At 35.5% G+C, this 22,336-nt stretch overlaps 1 protein-coding gene and 1 non-coding gene across 2 annotated transcripts; both read left to right on the top strand.

Annotated features, from left to right (window-relative positions):
- LOC129263988 (uncharacterized) lies at positions 1–13,210 on the top strand. The gene is made up of 7 exons (XM_064111998.1): positions 1–494; positions 3,472–3,644; positions 4,107–4,184; positions 7,320–7,488; positions 7,937–8,004; positions 8,753–8,881; positions 10,170–13,210. The coding sequence occupies exons 1-7, from the start codon at positions 437–439 to the stop codon at positions 10,314–10,316; spliced, it is 822 nt and encodes a 273-aa protein (XP_063968068.1). The 5' UTR covers positions 1–436; the 3' UTR covers positions 10,317–13,210.
- On the top strand, positions 12,167–12,237 carry TRNAA-AGC (transfer RNA alanine (anticodon AGC)). The gene has a single exon. It is a non-coding gene; the product is annotated as a tRNA-Ala (tRNA).
- Positions 13,211–22,336: the final 9,126 nt, after the last annotated feature.

The following is a 22,336-nucleotide window of genomic DNA, read 5'->3' as shown; positions in this document are numbered from 1 at the left end:
AGTGATGAAAAAGAAAAATAATGAGGGTTTTGACTATTCTTTGAAAAAAAAAACAATTCCCACAGGATTTGTACACAAATTTATATAGGCTAATTAATCTTTACATGCAATATGGACATTGAACAGTAAAATCATGCGATGTAATATGTACGCGATTGTTTGACAATCGTGATCACCTGAAGGACGCATGCGCGTATCTCGAAAAATCACGTGACGCGCGTGCACCTTTTTTATTGGATCGTAGAAAGGCGCGCGCGATCGTCTATTTTTCATTCAAGATCTCAGCTTCACTATGCCGCCACCAGCTTCAGACGAGTTCTTCTGTCTTTTTTAATTTGAAAGCGATGACAGCGTCGAAATTGGACCATTTTCTTGGATATTAGACACGGACAAGGATGTGGATCCTGAAAGCTATGTCGATCAAGCTGTTGAAGTTATGTGGGTCAGTGGCAGCAAAACGGAGAAGTATCGAGCAACAGTGTTGGCTGTAAATAGTAAGTCCGTACGGTGTACCCATGCAACTCAGTCCCATGCATCATGCATGCATTACTATACGATAATTGTGGTCATACATATTTACAATGACGTACATGTCAACGAATAATGTCAAAAATACATATTCTCTGCATAAAATCAAATTGAAAATTATATGATCGGCTGCACAATCTCATAATGAACACATCTGATGTCATACAATATTTAAGTCTAAAGAATTTAACGTAGGCCTACATATTTTTCTTCAAGTTCAAATCGACTTTCAAATAGGCCTAGATCTAAACCTTCCAAAAAGAAACTGCGTCTGCGAAGCCGAAGACAAACGTGTGCATGGCCATGGGAATGTAAGTTGTAACATTATTGTTGACATGCTCACTCACTGCCACCATTCCTAATCCTATATATTCTTGTCATATGTGTAAAACACCTTGTGTATGTTAGTAGATCTACTTGTGACTCATTAACCCGTGACAAGGACGAGAGCTATTTAAAGCCTAAAGGCTATAAAGGCCAAATTGATCATTGTTTTCCTCTACAAATTGGCAACTCGTATTTGTCGTAAATTTTGTTGGCCATTATTCGTTAAAATATCACTACCATCCCACAAATATGCGGGGCTTAGCCTTAGGCACTGATGGGTTAACAGTCAATTGACATGGTCCATTTAGCCAGGCGGCTTCAAAGAGAGTGAAAATCATTTACTAACGTAAGGTCACTCTCATATGAAGCCAGGGCTGGCTAGGTATACTTTTGTGTGTACCACCAAAAAACCTGAAACTTTCGCCCCCGAGATTTCTACTTTCTTTCTAATAGATCTAGCCTTAAATCATGTACATGGGATAAAACTTCATTTCCGACATTTCTACGCTCTCGTTGTTATTTTTGAACAAGAATTCATCAAAAAAATGAGAGAAATATTGTGTAAAGACGGAAGAGACTTGCCCGATGTTTACGCCGCCATCTTGTTTCCTATTGTTCTTCGCCAACGTTACAGACGCGTGCGTCGGGTAACGTTGGGGAAGAACAATAGAAAACAAGATGGCGGCGTAAACATCGGGCAAGTCTCTTCCGTCTTTACACAATATTTCTCTCATTTTTTTGATGAATTCTTGTTCAAAAATAACAACGAGAGCGTAGAAATGTCGGAAATGAAGTTTTATCCCATGTACATGATTTAGGGCTAGATCTATTAGAAAGAAAGTAGAAATCTCGGGGGCAAAAGTTTCAGGTTTTTTGGTGGTACACACGAAAGTATACCTAGCCAGCCCTGGCTTCATATGAGAGTGACCTTACGTTAGTAAATGATTTTCACTCTCTTTGAAGCCGCCTGGCTAGGTCCATTGACTTGTACCACTACCAGTATTACAGTCAATGTACTATTAATTAGATCTATATTGATTCAAATTGTTATTTTGGTAAAAAAAGGTCTACAATTGCACACCCCCCTGGCATTTCAACAAATATTTGGCCGATTGAAATTTGCACAAATTGATGCTCTAACTAATAATGATTGATATGTGACAAAAATTTCAAAGAAATTCGAAGGCGGGAACTCACGATATCGCCTTATCGGTGTCAACATGGCAATGGCTGCGATTGCGATGCCGATGGAGAGTAGTTGTGTTGCCTCCGATCGTACAACCAATTGTGATGGATCACAAACAATTATAACGCTGTGAGTGTGAAAACATTAACAAGACTTTTTACATTTTTTTCTGTTATTTTTTCCCTTATAATTTATATTCATAATGGAAAAAAGTTTATCACATGTTATGATCAGCGTTATTATTGTTTGGGATTGATCACAATTGGTTGTACGATCGGAGGCAACAACTACTCTCCATTGCGATCGCATTGGATGTCGATGCCGATATCGTAATGTATTAATCATTATTAGAGCATCAATTTGTGCAAATTTCATCTCAATCGGCCATACACTTTTGAAATGCCAGGGGGGTGTGCAATTGTAGACCTTTAGGCTTTACCGTTATTTTTGTTAACTGAATTTGACTTTGTATTTGAATGTTCTACTAGCTACTCTTCTATATTATAAACATTGTCTGTGATTTATGTTCTGATGTTCGTACATTGCCATGATGTTGGTATATTGCAGTGAGTGCGATGTAAACAGTGGCACTGACCACATGATCACGTAGTACTAGTAAATTTCCAAGACCAAGCCTCACATGCATTATCAACATGTCTGTTATTTAACTCCGGGCATCGCTAGCAGATTTTTTTTTTTTTTTTTTTTTTAATTATTTTAAAGCAGTTTTTCGCTGCGCATTACTCCCATTAGACATTTTTGGCTCCGGATCACTAGCGCTGTCGCGCTAGCGATCCCCGGAGTTACATGTCTGTTAACTCCGAGGATTGCCACGCTGCGCGTGGCGATCCGAATCCACTCAAAAGTGAACAAAAAAAGTTCACATTTGTGCAGCTGAATTCAGCTTTAAAATAATAAAATCATGCAATACTTAATTACCACCAAAATATGACGCAATATGCTAGCTTTGCTGTGCCTCCATAAAAGAATCGGATTTCCCCCTCCATTCGGCACAAATTCAGTCATTTAATGGCTTCCGAGACTTCCCTCCCGTGGCCAACTGCACAAATGTGAACTTTTTTAGTTTTTTGTTCACTTTTGAGTGGATTTGGATCGCCCCAGAGTTATGTCTGTATGTGTGGCGCTGACGAGCTGCATGAATGATGAGGTAGGTACTAGAAATTGACAATCTGACATAAACATGATTATGTGCATGATTATTTTTTAGAAGTGCCCTAGCCTGTTAAAAAAAATTTTCGGGGTCTCCCTGATATGTTAAAGCAATTATCATGATTATGGAGACATTTGAAAAGTGATTTTTGTATTAATTATTTCCATAAACCAAACCAAATGAGGAGTGGGAAAGCTCCAAGTGAGTTTGTTTGAAATTGTATAGTTAATTTTTTAATTTGTTTCAAAATTGTTTAAAGGATCCAAGGATAATCTCATCAGAAAAAGGAACAAGATGTGTGACGGGCAATCAATGGAGACTGATAAGGAAACTGGGAGAGGGAAGAGAAAGAAGAAACCAACACGCACATACATGTATTCATCTTCGGAGTTGGAGACGGATGATGAGGAGCCTCAACCAAAAGAAACAAAGGTGTGTGTACATGTGTCATATGATATCCCAACACTGGAAGTAATTTTTGATGACTGACAGATTAACAAAATCTTTCTATCCAGTTATCATTTACAAACTCATCAACAAACATAGTCAATAAATCCTTTACAGTTTACAGAAATAACATTGTTGGCTTTGTTTCAATATTATGCAGCTCAATCATATTTATAAACAAATGTTCTGGTTAAAATGTATAAGGAGGGATATTTGTTTTCAATTTGTAGAAACAGAATAACATGTTTTTGCTCTTTTTTTAAATTTCTTGGGTGCTTAATACAGATGGTTCTAAGCGTCTACATATTGCTAAATTTTTCTTCATGAAGTAACTGCAATCGCCAATGGTTGTGTAACTTGTGTGCCTAGACAATTCCCAAGATGCTAAACAGTACTATTTAAAAAAAATCATAAAATTGTTTTTACTTCTATCTTTTCCTTTTTCAGAAATCAAAATCAAAAATTTCACAGTGCAATGAGATGGCCAGGGATCTCAGGAAGCAAATGTTTGGTGCCAATGAAACGGTATGTGCAGCTATTTAAACACCTTGGAATTGCAACTTGCAAGCGTGATTAATCTAAGGTACCTGTTGATGCATAGTAAGCTATAAGTTTGTTCACATATGCAAAGTGTCCTAAAATCACTGTTATATGACAATTAACTAAATGCTCAGTCCTGGGCAAGTCCAAGATAACGCGCGTGTTACGTATGGGACATTTCAGAGGCTTTTATTTCCAGAAAAATGGTGTAAAGGAACTTTGATTGCATTGAATTTAACCATGGTGATTGATATCCAGGAGAAGTGTATTCATGTAAAAAATTGTGAGAAATGACCTTGACAATGAGATTTTAGAAGAGAAAATGTGTGCTGTTACGTATGGGACCAGAAGAAAAGAGATTTTTTAAATTTCTTTTTCAAGTTGAAATTGCTCAGAAAGTATTTCATTTAAAACCTTGAAACTCACTGTGATAAAAGTCACAGCACTCAAGTTTACCAAGGATAAATTTCATGTAAAAAGGCAGAAAGCTCTAAGTACAGGCTCTGATTAAAGACAGATATGACGTGTTACGTATGGGACATTTTTTCCCCTATTCGTTTAGTGTGTGGAAAGCGTATATTGGATTTTTGGTCTGGTTACCAAAGTGAAATAAGCTGTAATTAATCAGATTTGTTTGCAAATTGTCAGGAAAATGAAATTCCAATAAAATTTACAACCATAATCATATTTGATTATATTTTTCATTTTTATCTATTTTGTTTCATACGGGCATGCTGCTAATCAACCACTAACTGATTTGAACATGTATTTACTAGTGCTAATTATTATAGAAGTTTTGATGATATTTTTTTGTTTTTTTTATTTGGGGGTGGGGGCAATTTTTATACATTCACTGGGCTTTTAAGTTGTATAATTAAACTGTGTGAAAATGCCTTTTCTATTGTTCAAGAAGAACCACTTGAGTAATACCAGCTATAGATCTACAAACAAGTATGATCATTCTGTGCGAATATAATGAACCACCGTGCACCGTTCTTGGTATATATTAGTGTATTTTCCCTAAATATGAAATGCCATGAAACAGTTGCATGATTTCTAAAATGAAAGCATACACACCCTTGCTTTTATCAAATACATCTTTACTACCTGTAAATTTAATCTTGAACAGGGGGGCCACAATATGAAATAATACACAGTTAAAATTCTTGATGTTGTCACAGTTTCTAACAAAACTTTTCTGAAAGGCTATTTTTTATGGGCATCTTCTGCATCATCACATAATTTTTGTAAAATTTGTTCTTTTTTTTTTTTGTTATCCCTCTTCACTGTATTTATCTTACTCAGTAGCTACACTTTCCTCTGTAAAGATGTGAATTTCTTGATTGGTAGTAACTGGTGGAGGTAAAAAAAAAAAATCTGTCTCTGGTTCATTAGCAAAGCTGAACTTTGTTTTGCAAGACTTGTTTTCTTCCTCATGATTCCGAGGCTGACAGTAATGGCAACTGTCTGATTGTCATATATTTTCACCTTTCTTACAAATTAATAAATAAGAGGGTATTTTTTAATCAAATTATAGCATTCTTTCAATCTGAATCAGGTTCTTCTGGATGGCTTAATGTTGTTGCATTTCTTGAAGAACAAATGTGCTCCTTCATATTCAGATTGTTCTCAAATGAAGTGATGACTTCTGTATGGATTATGCTCTACCTAAATTAATATATTTTACACATTTCATGCTGATTTATTTTACCTACCTCTCCCCATTTAGAATGCAGCAGTCTAGTATTGCCTCAAGACAGTGGCTGCAAGATTGGGATGCATGCTGCAGGCTCATTGACCATTCATGTACTGAGAAACTATTGATGCCTGCTGCATGTACATTCGCATGCAATATATATGGGGATGTCCCATACGTAACACATTGTCACATACGTAACATTATTTCATTTGCTAATTAAAAATGGGTCTAATTGTTATTTCTTTTCTTTCTAACCAGTATCTAACTTCTTAACACAATAAATTAGAACTTCCCAGAATAGCACTGCAATAACTTTTACAAATTCAGAAATAAACTAAAAAAATGTCCTCAATTTGTTACGTATGGGACAATCGCTGATAGGACGCGACCTAATTTGCATAATTAATTGCGTCGTGCATAAATTTTCATACCAAATTAAAATAGATGATGAACCTCTTAGGTCCACATATTAATAAAATTTCAATTGTGTTCCTTTAAAGGTGTAGATCAGTAGTGGTTTAGGAACTCGAAATGTATTTGAAATCAGGTTAATGGGTATTTATATAAAGAAAACATCATTAAAGAACTATCGTGGAATTTTGGACACCTAATTTTACTTCTGTGTGATTTTATGAATGAAAAAAGGTTGATCTTGTATCCATCGAAGAGCGAAAATTCGTTCGTAAAATTCAAATATCAATACACACGGCCGTTATCGACTTTTGTACGTGGGCCACGTACAAAAGTAAATATCTGTTTTCTTTGATATTTCAGCCATTTCTGAACCGATTTTGATCAAATAAACGTGACATTTGTTTAAAATTAATGATCTTACTTCAGTATTTTTAGTTATTTTCATTCCAGCTCCCAAAATAGTTAAATGGTTCCAACGCCCTCTCGCCCACTACTGATCTTCCTCTTTAAATAATAATGATTTTTTATATTTGTCCCATACGTAACACAGCATTTCTAATTTATGCAAATTAAGTCACTGAAATTTGCATAAATTTGCATGATACAATTTATTCCTTCACAGAATTTTAAATTTCAACTATCATGCTTCAAAATGACACCAAACATTTCAATGTTGAGCAAAGATGAAATTTTGTCTTCTCAGGGGACCTTATCTTGGACTTGCCCTCCTATTGATTGCTACAATTTTAACACATTTGAATGAATCCTTTAAAATTTTCATTGAACATATTTAGCAAAGTAATTAAACATTATAAATGTACAAAGTCAATATATTTAGTTAGATAAGTATGCTAATTGCCATGTAAAATCTTACAAATCCTAATTCACAGTGAAACCTTGTTATTGGTCAAAATTAACTAAATCCTGTTATGACGAGGTAATTGCGCTGGTTCACATTCATAAACCATACTTTTTAACTAGTGTCCGATTTGTTATCATTCTGACAGAAAAAATCAAATGGACGTACGGCAACGGGAAGTGGAACAAGTGGTGAGATAATTGACCTGAAAAAGCAGTTGGAGAAATCAAGGAGAGAGACTGAGGATCTGCAGGTGAAGCTGACTAAGGAGAAGGCAGTTAGGGAAAAGATACAGCAACAGCTGTTGTTTTTGCAAGGTACAGTATTTCCTCCCATTATTTAGTATTCAAATGCTTGGACAATACCTCATAGTCATATACCTCACATATTCGTTAAACAAACCTTTAGTTTATGGTGCCCTTTTGAGCCCATTTAAATAATTCATGTTGAATAGTTGGTAAAAAAAAGTTGGAATGAGGGGACTTGTTCCATATGTTAACAACTCTGTATAAGCCTTCTGAACTTTGTGAAATTCATGGAGTGGCTTCTTTTTCTGAGGTATCCCAATCTCTCAAAGAAGTTTTCTACTTTTTTTTATCTGTGTCATGATCTTATGTTTGTATTAAATCTCCAGCTCTCTTCTCCATTCTAGAGTATTCAGCTTCGGTTTGGCAAATTTTTCTTCATATAATACCTTCATAGTTTTAAATAGTTCAATTTTTAGTGGTATGAATAAATATCTATGTTATTTTGTTTTTGTTCAAGGAGTGCCTAAATTCATCGAAACCTTTAAAGGGTTCATAGTGGATATGGAGGAGATGTCGAGACTCAAGGTATGTTGTGAATCTTAAGGGGTGGTCACACTGGACATGACTATACCCACGAATTTGCTGTATGCATGTGGTACGAACTAGTGCTCTATGTCTACTGTTCACATATTTGCCAATGCCATGAGAAAGCAGTAAGAATCCGATAACACTTCCATCAAGAATGGAGAAGAACCAGTACGATGTCTTGCGAACTCAGTATGATTGCAGTAAGAATGGTGGACAATACCTATGACATTCTTACTGCAATTGTACCAAGTGTGTAACCCTCGTACTGGTTCTTCTTTCTTGATGGAAGAGTATCGCATATTTACTGCTGTCTCACTGCATTCTTGTGGCATTCGCAAATATGCATACAGTATGCATTGAGCATATGTAGGTATGGTCGATACATGGCGAACTACGATCGTACAGGTTAATACCGCAGGCAAATGTGTACAGCATTTGTGGGTATAGTCATGACTGTGTGATCACTCCTTTAGGCAAAGCGATTCCAGGCCAGCGTGCATTTGTGTTTATGATGAATTACTCTGGATGGATCGTTATATTGTATAGGTCTATGAAAACTGAATCAGTGGGAATTAGTAACTATTTAGAAGTCATTTTTTAGAGGAGGAAACATGCATGCAAATCTCTTATGCTATTTGCTATTTTCTGTTTGCTTTTGTTTCCTTTGATTGCTTGACCTACTTTGCAGTAAAATCTTGGTAAATATTTGATGGTATGAAATATGGATTTTCGTTTTCATTGGCAGGCTGATCATGAAGAGATGCACTGTCCATCAGGAGGGTCATCTACATCATCCTCGCCCGCTCGTTCCTCGCCCGCTCGTTCCTCCACCCAGTCCTCCACCCAATCCTCGCCATCATCAGCACGACCACAGGTAATTACTTCATGTATAAATATTTTAGTTCGACTAAGTGGCCCAGATTCAAAAAGAAAATTTGTACATAACCATGATTAACATTGATTACTGCTCGTATACAAGATAACAATTTCTAATTATATGATGGTTCGAGCTTGCAAATCGGCAAAATATTTCAGAAACATTTATTTGTTGCATTAAGTGTGTACTGTCAATATTGTTAACAGTATTTAGTCCTCACCAGGCCAGGTTAGTCTATAGCCCGCACCCCCCCCCCCCACAAGAAATCTCGGCCCCTTATAACGAGGTGTTTGGGACCATCGATTTTACCTTGTCATAAGCGGTATCTCGTTATAAACGGCAGATTCAATAACACATATAGAAACACATTTACAATTGGGACCAAAGGATTCTCCTCGTTATAAGCGGTACAGGGAAACCCCGTTATAACGAACTCGCTTATAACGAGGGGAATCCTTTGGTCCCGATCGTAAATCTGTGTTTTATATGTATTATTAAATCTGCCGTTTATAACGAAGTACCGCTTAATATAACGAGGTAAATTTGATGGTCCCGACCACCTTGTTAAAACAGGGTTACCTGTACTTCATTATAAGCGAGCTCGTTATAACAGGGTTTCCCAATATCATGATCACTTCTGACAGATGTACCCGTCCATTATGTAATTTTTACTCAGATTACAAAGCTACCAGCATTTTTTGATTTGATAATATTTTCTTCATTCATTGTTCGTTTATAGTGGAAAATGTGTGCCATCATGGACATTACATATTTGGGCAAATTATGTAATGGATCCTGATGGTACACATTTTATGAAATAGCTGAACATTTGATGAGCCAAATGTTTGTAAACTTGTAGTGTATAAACTTGTTCATAGCTTTGTATTCAAAGTACAAGTTACATCCTTTAAATTGTGCGATAGCGGAAGCAGGATTTTTTATAGTTCGCAATCGAAGATCCATCTAGTTCATATTTGTAATGTCTTTGACTCTGGAATAGCCCGTATCAGCCTACTTATTATAAAAAGATATCACTGCCCAATCTATGCAGGGCTAGTGCTTAGCTTTTTATTTACAGGTGAACATAACACATTAAATATATTTGATCATAGACTTGTGTGTTGTAGAACCTAACAAGTTTGTGGCTAATACAGAGCTTCTTTCTTATTTCTAGTGGCCAAATAAAATTTCAAGTGGCCATTGGCACCCAAGTCGTGCTATGATTCTCATTTACCTACCTTGACTATAATCTTTTTTTTTTTTTTTTTTACGTGTTCCTTTGCAGGTCATGTCAAGTCAAAGTTCCCAGGAGTGTCATCATCGGAAATCCGCATCGTTATGCGGAACAAAGTTGGCAACGAAATTAAGTTGGCCAAACGTAGATCTCAACCGAAAGAGAACCAAGCCAAAGAAAACCAAGCCAAAGAATTAAACCAAGAACCACAAGATGAGACCGAATGAAGCACTTTGTCAAGATGACTAATTAATTAATAATGAGCTAAGTCTTGTTACTTACTAATTATCCCCTGTTCACTGTCCAGAGGAGGCAAATTTGCGCGACCTGCCACATTCTTCGCACCATTCAGTGACGAGGTCAGTAACATGGGCCTGCCGAACACTGCCAGCATCAGAGGACTTAACAAGCACATGCATATTCTGTTCCAAATATAATTTAGTATGATCATCATGATGCGACCTATCCGAGTATGCCATGTTTGGTACGTTTCTGGCACTTCTGAATCGCCCGTCGCTCCTGTGTATTTTTTTGGTTGATTGGAATATGTTTTAGACCACAGGCATTGCTATAATGCTTGCTACAGACCAACATTAAAAAAAATAATAATAATGTTTTAATAGGGGCCAGAATTATCCTTATCTGATATATTAAAGGTGCTCCTGCATCGTTTATCATACACACAGTGCCATCTTGCGCACAAACTAGCCTAGTTCAAAATGGCGATCTGTAGCGTAGCATCCCAACGCTTGATGATCTTTAACATTTCACCTGTTTCTAAAGCTATTTTGATAAAAAGCTCTTCATGGGCCATCACATCAATTCTAGGCATGTATTGTGTTTTCCGTCCAGCTGGTACTAATATATTAAATTTTATGTTTTGGCATGTGGATATCAAATGACAGTGCGCACGCATCAATCAGTGTTCTTTGTTGGCACCCTTCTAAACAAATAAGTGTCAAGAACTTTCTTGTTGAGTAAATTTTGATCTGATAAGGAAACAATTTGAGATTTTTTTGTGCAAAAAATGGCATTTATATATGATCTACGGATAAAAGCCCAAATTCACCTTGAAGAATGGAATCAAATCAGACTAACAAGAAACTACGTCTCTTGGAAGACATCAAAATTTATATGGGGAACCTAAATTGCCTCAAACATGCATTAAAATTTGAGACATTTGGTATTGTTAATCTGGTCTTTAAACAAAAGCGAATGGAATTAAAATTGCTTTTGTTATGATTTTGAATGACGGGAATATACCAAATTATTTCATGTTCCTGATTGTTCCGTACTCTATTTGCCAAAGATATTGCTGAAATGTATTCATTGTGTGCTGAAAAATAACTTTGATAATGTGTATGCGTTTGACGCCATTTATTTAAGTGGCAAATTTCCTCTCGTCCTTTAAAAACTTTGCCTTGTGCCAAATAACAAAGTATGCTCATGTAACATTTTAAAGGCATTGTCTTCTATATGTGTACACAATATATTTACCCTACTTATTTGTTGTGTAAGGTCACATTGATAAAGTGCTGTAACAAATATTGTTATATTATTGATAGATTATCTGTAGTAGTTATAAAAAAGTACTAAAGTAGAGATGTTAGATATCTTCATGTTTTTGTTGCAACTCAGTACAGATGTTTTTAACTACAGTTTTGAGATATTATTGATAGATTATCTGCTACAATTTCTACATATATGATTCATTTATTTATTTATGATTCATTATTTTAAATAATCATATTTTACTTCTATTTACTTACCTTGTCAAAGATTTTCTTTGCTCTTCATTACCTATAATATATATTTATGTTCAGTTTAATTCTCCACTCAATTCAATCTTTATTTGGAAATAAAGATTGAATTGACTGTATTATTCGTGTTAATTATATATTCAAAAAGCTGCATCACTTCGCCGTGATCCCTCGCATAGGCCTATAAAGTTGATTCTATCCTTTGGGTTTATGTCAGGTTTCTATAGCTTCTGACCATACGAGCATTGAAAGTTAAGGGGTTTATGGGACGAATTATCGACTAGGGCCGTCCATAGCTCAGTCGGTAGAGCACCGGGCTAGCAATCCGGAGGTCTCGGGTTCGAATCCCGATGGAACCCCATTTTCTTTGCTCTTTATTACCTATAATATATATTTATGGTCAGTTTAATTCTCCGCTCAATTCAATCTTTATTTGGAAATAAAGATTGAATTGACTGTATTATTCGTGTTACTTGTCAAAGATTGGAAGGAACTTGATTGATGTATGTTTTTGTTCCAACTTGGATACAAGTACGTGTTTTACAACTCAACAGTTCTTGAAAATTTTATAGACTTTATATGAAGCGTAATCTCAACTTGCCTTTACCATAAACATTGTGCTCGAACCTAAAACTCGTTAGTCATAGTAGTTATAAAAAAGTACTAAAGTAGAGATGTTAGATATCTACATGTTTTTGTTGCAACTCAGTAGAGATGTTTTTAACTACAGTTTTGAGATATTATTGATAGATTATCTGCTGCAATTTCTACATATATGATGCATGTGTTTAGTTTTAATGGATTTAAATAATCATGTTTTACTTCTATTTACTTACCTTGTCAAAGATTGGAAGATTTATGTTTTTGTTGCAACTTTGATACAAGTACGTGGACAGTGTTTTACAACTCAACAGTTCTTGGAAATTGTATAGACTTTTTATATGAAGCGTAATCTCAACTTGCCTTCACCACAAACATTGTGCGTGAACCTAAAACTCGTTAGTCATAGTTGTTATAAAAGTACTAAAGTAGAGATGTTAGATATCTTTGTTTTTGTTGCAACTCGAGTACAGATGATTTTCACTACAGTTTTTATCATGTAAAATATTAAGCATATAACTTTAACTTGCCTTTACTTCAACCAACCATTCAGCCATTGTGTGTGCTAAAACTTCAGGAATCCCGTTACCTCAACCAACCATTTAGCCATTGTGTGTGCCAAAACTTAGTCATGTTAGTAAGAAAGTACATGATTACAGATGTTAAAACATATATATATATATATATATATATATATATACATATCTCAAAATAAACTTTTTATAATATTAATACTTTTGTAATTTTCTTATTACTGTGATTAAGCTAAATGAAATTGTGATCGTTTTCATAAAGGTGTGCAAGTACCGCAGTAGCACCAGGGTAGTACCATGGTACAGGTACCACGGTACTATCGCAGTACAGGTTTACAGGTACAGTGCGGTATAGGTACCGCGGTACTACCGCAGTACAGGTACCGCGGTACTACCGCAGTACCTGTACTGCGGTACTACGCGGTACTACCGCAGTATAGGTACCGCGGTACTACCGCAGTACAGGTACTGCGGTACTACGGCAGTACTACTGCGGTACTACCGCAGTATAGGTACCGCGGTACTACCGCAGTACAGGTACTGCGGTACTACCGCAGTATAGGTACCGCGGTACTACTGCAGTACTACTGCGGTACTACCGCAGTATAGGTACCGCGGTACTACCGCAGTACAGGTACTGCGGTACTACCGCAGTACCTGTACTGCGGTACTACTGCAGTACTACCGCAGTACAGGTACTGCGGTACTACCGCGGTACTACCGCAGTAGTACCGACCAATTTACCACGAGTACTACCGCAGTACTTGTACTGCGGTAGTACTGCGGTACTTGTACCGCAGTACTACCGCAGTACTTTTTTACAAGGGGGTCTTAATGGGCTGGTAGTGTATAGGGCCTGCATGCATCGAAACCATTTGGAGACTGCATGCACAAGAAAGTGGTTTTTATGAACATGTTCCAGTTTCCCATAACCAACCTGTGGCCGTAACAGACAGGTGGCGTGCATGCCTGAAGCAAGTTTGAATATAGTGTTTGCAAATGCTATACTCGTGCAATTAATGCACACCTGGCCTAACAGAAGAACATCATGAAGGAATCAAAATGTTGAAAGACAGGCATACATGTAGGTATATGCATGTATTCTCTTGATGCAATACTGTACATCTGTACTACATATAAAGGCAACATAAATACAGGAAATGCCTTGGTAACGTACCTATACTATAGTATGTTTCTGCAAAGACATAGCTCGGTCTGCATATGAAAACTTGTACTCGAAGACCTACATGTACATGTACCGGCAGATGTAATTGACTAAATGTACAGAATTCAAAATTATCTTTTTCCAGATAACACATTATAATGGCTTCACTGAACACTTGATGTATGGCCTATAACACTAAATCAAGGTATTAAATTGGTTTTAGAAGCCATTGACAATAGTTTTTGTGGTTTGTTATGTTTAGATCAAAACAAACAATTTGTCGAGATCAAAATTTGTATCAGGCACCCTATATCAAAACCTATCTCTATCAAAATAAATTTTCATGCGAAATCATGAAATTAAATGAATAAAACATGTTTTTAATTCATATCCTTCACACCCTAAATGACCCTTGACCTTGATCATGTGACTTGAAACTCAGGCAAGATGATCTATGATACTTTATTACCCATCCTCTCTAGGTTACTATGACCTTTGAAAAATTTAACCTTGGTAAAGATTTACCCAAACATGGTCAAAGTTCAGTGACCCTAAGTCATGACCTTGGTCACGTACTAACCTGAAACACATGATAAATGATTAGAAAAAGCAAAGATGTATGACACACTGGTATCTCCCTTATTGAAAGGTATTCAGGTTGCTTAATTTGGAATACTTAATTTGGACTTTAATATGAGTTCGAGTCTGGAAATACTTAGAAAAAGAGAGAAAATTATTTTATTTCTTGAATAAAGTTGATTATTTTTATAACAATATATTCCTAGACCTCAGAAATGGTGGTTTAGGTGTCAAAATCATGATTCTAGGTTACTTAGAAGCTGAGATTTTGTCGAAAACCTTGTTTTTAGGCGGCCATTTTGAAAAATCCAAGATGGCGGCCATATAGCTAGGTCACAGTGCAAATGGAAACATTGTTATTCTGAATCCTCATACAATAACCTCTCCAAATATGTATAGTTTTCAATTTCTCCTAAAAAATCCAGCGAAAGCCCAAATATGAACATAGTAAGTGAACCTGACAATTCATACAATAATTACAAATAGGGACTATGAAAATCCTGAAATTTCAGCCAATTCCATGCTTACGTGGTTCAAAACGAAAAAAAAAAAAACTATACCCATATATTCTATTTTGATAAGACACCGTATCAAAATAAATTTTCATGCGAAATCAGGAAACAAATTGAATAAAACATATTTTTAATTCATCCTGTGTTAGGGGATACATACATGTATAGGCTGGAAGAGTGACATTCACTTTGGGGAAATCTATACATCCATTAAAAAAAAGTTTTAAGAAAGAGTGTTAAAATAAAAGAATAAATCTGTTTTGGACAATTGACCTATTAAATCTGAATAAAAGTGGCTCTCTAACACCTTTTGTACATGTACATACCATTAGCCTTCGATCAATCTGATTCAAAACCCAATCTATAATATCATAATTTTTCTTTCAATAGTAGATTATTTTTGCAACTCTATTAAAACCAATGATCCATTATCTTCTTACACATAATGTTAACAATCACAAACACTTAGGATCTCTGTATTGATCTAAATGGAATCTGAACTCAACTACAGTATTGACTTTGATTTGGTTATAATAAAGATGCTTCAATACCAGACATAGGTGTAATGCATTGTAAATGTCATGTAGCTACAGTACACCTGATATCACTGTACACAAAACATCCATCTGCAGTTCATGTACAGGTATAGGATTCATCGTGAATGTAGAAACACACCGCAACCTTCCAATTTCATACCAAGCCAGGAATTATTCCTTCTTTATACAAAGATAACATCCTATTTCATTGTGCATGCATGCTACATATGGACAAGTTAAACTGTTAACCTTTAGTATCTACTAGGAATTGATTGCACTTTGAATTGAATTGATTATCTTTTTATTTTGGTTCTTGAGTAACATGAAAATTTGCTTAAGCTTGGAATTTTGAATTTTCTATTGAAACATTATAAATGATCTTGGTATAAAAAACCACTGACACTGAATTAAATTGAATTGATTCTTTTTATTGGAATTTTTGATTTTCTATCGAAAGCTTATAAATCAGCTTAGTTACCGTAGTGCTTATAAAAAAAACTGACAAGAATATAATATCTATAGCCTAATTTCAATATAACATCATATATTTCTGGGAAAACCGTCAATGAAAAATAAAGTCAATAATACCATTGTGCCAGATGTTGTGCCTACTGCAAATAAAATATAAAAATAAAAAATAAAAGGTTATATCTATAAAGATCAGAAAGTTTTGATGATCACATCAGAATGAGACAAATGAATGCAGGTTCTTGTACCTGAAGAAATCAGGCAATACTATAGGATACTGTGAATTTTTCACCTCATCTGATTAAATAATTAATAATACAACGAGGTGAAACTATTGCTGAACCATTTGAATGTGTAAAAAATAAATTTCTAGTTTGCTATTCATGTCTATGTAGGCATGTGGGAATGTATGTATAGAGAACTCTGTATCTCTTAACATGTATAACACTTCATTGACTTTAACATGCCAGCAAGCCTGGCATCAAAAGCACTACTACCTCTCTAGTGACATTTAAAAATGGCAGTGAGAGCAAATTAAAGATTGAATTCTGCAGAATTCAAAGCAGAAATATCAGAAGACAATAGCATATGATTGGAAACTCTATTCAGTCATCCAATTTCAGATAAATGATATGTTAATGTCAATATTTTACATCTAGGCTTTAACAAATATTAGGAAGGGTTAGAAGTAAAGAAAAATCTATTCGCATATTAAAAACAGAGGGGCCGGCCTATAAAAAGCAAGTGAAAGCATTTAAACCAATGAATGAGTGGGGAGGGGGAGAAAACAAAAATTCTATCAAGGAGAACAATGAGAAATGAGAAATGCAAAAAAAAAATAATAAAAAGTGAGAAAAAAAGACAAAGGGAAGAAAAGTAATCAAAGTTGAAGAAAGAATAAATATAAAGATGAAAATAAAAATGAAATAATACTGAAAGTGGTTAACCCTATGTCGATAGCTAGAAGAAGTAGGAGGAGACAGAGAAAAAGGAGGAGGAGACAGAGAAAAAGAAGAAGAAGAAGAAGAAGAGAAGAAGAAGAAGGAGGAGGAGGAGACAGAGAAGAAGAAGGGATAAATTAAAGGAGTAGGAGAAAAAAGAAGGAGGAGGAGGAGGAGGGGAGGAGACAGAGAAGAAGGAGGAGAGAATATGAAGAAGGAGATGAAGAAGAAAAGGAATAAGAAGAAGAAGGAGGAGAAGAAGAAGAAGAAGAACAGAAGAAGAAGGAAACAAAGAAGAAAAAGAAGAAGAAGAAAAAGAAGAAGAAGAAAAAGACAGGAAAAAAAAGAAGAAGAGGAGGACGAGAATTAGAAGAGGAAGAAGAAGGAGGAGGAGATGGAGAAGAAGGAGGAAAATAAGGAGGAGGAGAGAATAAGAAGAAGGAGAAGAAGACACAGAAGGAGGATGAGAAGAAGAAGAAGGAGAAGGAGAAGAAGAAGAAGAAAAAGGAGGAGGGGAGGAGACAAAGAAGGAGGAGAGAAAAAGAAAAAGAAAAAAAAAGAAGAAGAGGAGAATAAGAAGGAGGAGGAGACCGAGAAGAAGGAGGAAAATAAGGAGGAGGAGGAGAGAATATGAAGAAGGAGAAGAAGAAGAAAAGGAATAAGAAGAAGAAGGAGGAGAAGAAGAAGAACAGAAGAAGAAGGAAAAGAAGAAGAAAAAGAAGAAGAAGAAAAAGACAGGAAAAAAAAGAAGAAGAGGACGAGAATTAGAAGAGGAAGAAGAAGGAGGAGGAGATGGAGAAGAAGGAGGAAAATAAGGAGGAGGAGAGAATAAGAAGAAGGAGAAGAAGACAAAGAAGGAGGATGAGAAGAAGAAGAAGGAGAAGAAGAAGAAGAAGGAGGAGGAGGGGAGGAGACAAAGAAGGAGGAGGAGAGAATAAGAAGAAGAAGAAAAGAAGGAGAAGAAGGAGAAGAAGAAGTCAAAGAAGAAGGAGGAGACAGAGAAGAAAAAGGAGGAGAAATTAAAGGAGTAGGAGAAAAAGAAGACAGCGGAGGAGGAGGAGAAGAAGGAGGCGGAGGAGGAGAAGGAGGAGGAGGGGAGGAGACGGAGAAGAAGGAGGAGAGAATAAGAAGAAGAAAAGAAGAAGGAGAAGAAGAAAAACAAGACGAAGAAGGAGGAGACAGAGAAGAAGAAGGGATAAATTAAAGGAGTAGGAGAAAAAGAAGACAGCGGAGGAGGAGGAGAAGAAGGAGGCGGAGGAGGAGAAGGAGGAGGAGGGGAGGAGACGGAGAAGAAGGAGGAGAGAATAAGAAGAAGAAAAGAAGAAGGAGAAGAAGAAAAACAAGACGAAGAAGGAGGAGACAGAGAAGAAGAAGGGATAAATTAAAGGAGTAGGAGAAAAAAGAAGGAGGAGGAGGAGGAGGGGAGGAGACAGAGAAGAAGGAGGAGAGAAGAAGAAGAAAAGAAGAAGAAGAAGAAAAGAAGAAGGAGAAGAAAAACAAGAAGGAGACAGAGAAGAAGAAGGGATAAATTAAAGGAGTAGGAGAAAAAGAAGGAGGAGGAGAAGGAGAAGAAGAAGAAGAAGAAGAAGGAGGAGGAGGAGGAGGGGAGGAGACAGAGAAGGAGGAGGAGAGAAGGAGGAGGAGAGAAGAAGAAGAAGAAGAAAAGAAGAAGAAGGAGAAGAAAAAGAAAAAGAAAAAGAAGAAAGGAAAAAAAGAAGAAGAAAAAGAGGAGGAGAAGAAGAAGAAGGAGACGGAGAAGAAGGAGGAAAATAATGCAAATAATGAAATGAATTGTAAATGTCATGTACAGTACTACAACAAGTAAACCTGATATCACTGTACACAAAACATCAATCTGCAGTTCATGTACAGATATAGGAATCATCGTGAATGTAGAAACACACCGCGACCTTCCAAATCATACCAAGCCAGGAATTATTCCTTCTTTATACAAAGATAACATCCTATTTCATTGTGCATGCATGCTACATGGACAAGTTAAACTGTTAAAGGACAAGTCCACCTAAAAAAAAGTAAATTTAAAAAAAAGGAGAAAAATCCAACAAGCAAAACACTGAAAATTTCATCAAAATCAGATGTAAAATAAGAAAGTTATGGCATTTTAAAGTTTCGCTTAATTTCACAAAACAGTTATATATGCACATCCTGGTCGGTATGCAAATTGGCAGACTGATGCCGTCACCCACTCACTATTTCTTTTGTATTTTATTATATGAAATATGAAATATTCTAATTTTCTCCTCCTTGTCAAGTGAAACTAAATTTTATTTCCCCCTGAACATGTGCAATTACCATTATTTTAACAGTTTATGCTCAAGTTAAGTTGGTCCTTATTGTCAAATCTGTAAAAATTGAAATATTGTATTATTCAAACAATAAAAAACAAAAGAAATAGTGAGTGACTTAAAAATGTCATAACTTTCTTATTTTACATCCGATTTCGATGAAATTTTCAGCGTTATGTTTGTTTGATTTTCTATATCCATTCAAATCAACAATTTTCTGGGGTGGATTTGACCTTTAACCTTTAGTATCTAATAGGAATTGATTGCACTTTGAATTGAATTAAATTAAATTGAAGTAGTAGAAGAAGAAGAGGAGGAGGATAAAAAAATATATAAATTTATAAAAATATATAATGGTTTAAATGTACCGGTACTCATTTTAGGAAAAACAAATTGCCTGCCCCCCAAAACAGATGAATAGACACCAAAAAGCAGAGAATAAGACCATAACGTACAGTACAAGATAGACCTGGAAATTTGACTGCAGACACAACTGTATTTTTCCAGTAGATGCGGTATAAAGGTATAAATAAAGAATTTGTGGCCAAAACTGTGATTTTGGGAAGTTTTGGCGGCCATTACGGCCCGGCACACTTTTTTATCGGACCCGAGACAAAAAATATTGTCATTTCATGTTGAGATAAGGTAGAAGGAACAAAAAAAAACTGTTGCCACAGCAAAACCAAAATTCACCCATTTATAGCCCACTCCTACTTGAAAAACAAAAATTTGAAGATGAAAAAGGAAAGACAAAAGACAGAAGACAAAATAAAAAAAGATAACAGAAAGAGGAAAGATGAAATAAGGATCGAAGGATGAAAGAGGTCAAGTCCAAGCAAAGGTCACCCTAGAAGACAAAATTTCATCTATAAAATTACTTTATAAAGTAATCTTTGGTGGGATAAGAAAGCCCAAATGTTGAATTTCAAAAAGTTCATTAAGAAAATTTTGATATTAGTCCTGTACAAAGTTATGCCAATTTGGGGCACCTAATTTGTATAATTGGTAAACTTAGCGTTATATATGGACAATTATAAAATGTCATAGAAAATAAAAACAAAACTTGAGATTTTAATCAAAGATGGAACATGAACCCACCAACATACTACTTTTGGGGAAAAATTGGTGGGTCATATAAGTTATATGCAAATTAGGTCACTGGTGGATCTGGGGGGGGGGGGCAGGGGGGGCACAGCCGGCCCGTGCCCCCCCCCCCCCCCCCCCACCTTTGAGAATCAAAATTAAAATTTTTAATGTGAAAATGCCGTTGAAATAGAAGTGTGCCCCCCCCCCCCTTTGAAAGTGAAAACCCTTCTTTTTTGGGGGGGTTTTCAAATTTGTCCTTGTATAAATGTGCCCCTCTGGCCCCTTTGGAAAATCCTGGATCCGCCCCTGAATTAGGTCTTGTCAAAGGATGAAATGTCCCACGCGTAACATTCTAAGCCTGAGGATGTTTCGTGAAGTTCTTTTTAAGAATACAATACTTGAGATTTTAATCAAAGATGGAACATGAACCCACCAACATAACTTCCAAGAGATGTTACATCTCTTGGAAGTTATACATTATTGAGTATGAAAATGTAACACAACAAAAATTTTCAAAAACAGGCCTATATTTTGATTTTTAATACAAATAGTTAATTATAGAAATGTTTGGTATATGGGACAATAATTCTGCTATGTATACATCCATGGGACAATTGTACATAATATTTAAATGGGGAAATGAATATCAAATTTGTGAACAAAGTGACTGGAGAAAAAACAATTTTCAATAGTGCTCCATAAAGTAAAGTGATTATTTCACCTTTTCTGGAATTTCTACAGACTGCTTTGTTATAAATGTAATGATAAATGAAAATAATTCGAAGTAAAAAAATTTGAAAATGAAAAAAAAATATGAAAAAAATGAAAATACAGAAGTCATGAGAGATTCATGAAACCATGGAATAATAGGAAAATCTTACAATAATTAAGACAACTCTACATACATTGAATTACAGCAATTAATGACCTGTGTCAAGCAGAAATTGGAACTGGGGAGCAATCAAACTTGATAACAATAATTTCACTTCATGAGGAAAATATAATTCATCATCAATCTCATAACACAATCACTTTTTTTTTTCAATTTGCTTTGGGCTGCTACATTGATGAACATTGAGGTCACATCACTGATTTATGTAAACTGAAAATTCTGATGTCGACAGATGACAGTTCATTAATTCATGCAGGCATGGTCATTTTAGAAAAAAAAAATATATATATAACTTCAGTTAGTTATCAAAAAGCATGCAAGGGATTGATTGTTAGTCATGGGATGAAGGGTCCTCTATTTACCCACTGATCTGGCACTTTTCAGGTTTGTTCAGCACATAAAGTTGTCTTGCTCTTTAGCCTAAGCCAGGTAGTTACTGCATGCAAGGAATGGGTGAATGAACATAATTTTACCTGACTAGTACTCAGTGCATGCACGCGCACATGTGTATGCATGGACGTACGTCCAGCTCGGTCGAACAGCTGATTATTGTTTACGAACCGCAGGTTTGCCATAAGATGGCGCTGTTCAATTAAAAAATTGGATAAAAAATGAGATTTAGATTTAGATTTATTTATTTCCATTCAACAAAATATAATCAAAGTAACAATACATATTCAATATAATACAAACAGATCAATGACATTTCGTAACAAATATTGAATATGAATTAAAGTGTGTTGCAATAATTTTATCTATGAAAAGAATGTAGACTTGCCAAGAAAAGCAAAGCTTAGTTTCAATACTAATTATAAACAAACCATATATACAATTATATAC

This window comes from Lytechinus pictus, chromosome 17 (genome assembly GCF_037042905.1).
Source record: "Lytechinus pictus isolate F3 Inbred chromosome 17, Lp3.0, whole genome shotgun sequence".
Lineage (NCBI taxonomy): Eukaryota > Metazoa > Echinodermata > Echinoidea > Temnopleuroida > Toxopneustidae > Lytechinus > Lytechinus pictus.
Note: the sequence above shows the minus strand (reverse complement) of the source record. Positions and strands in the feature narration are given on the sequence as shown.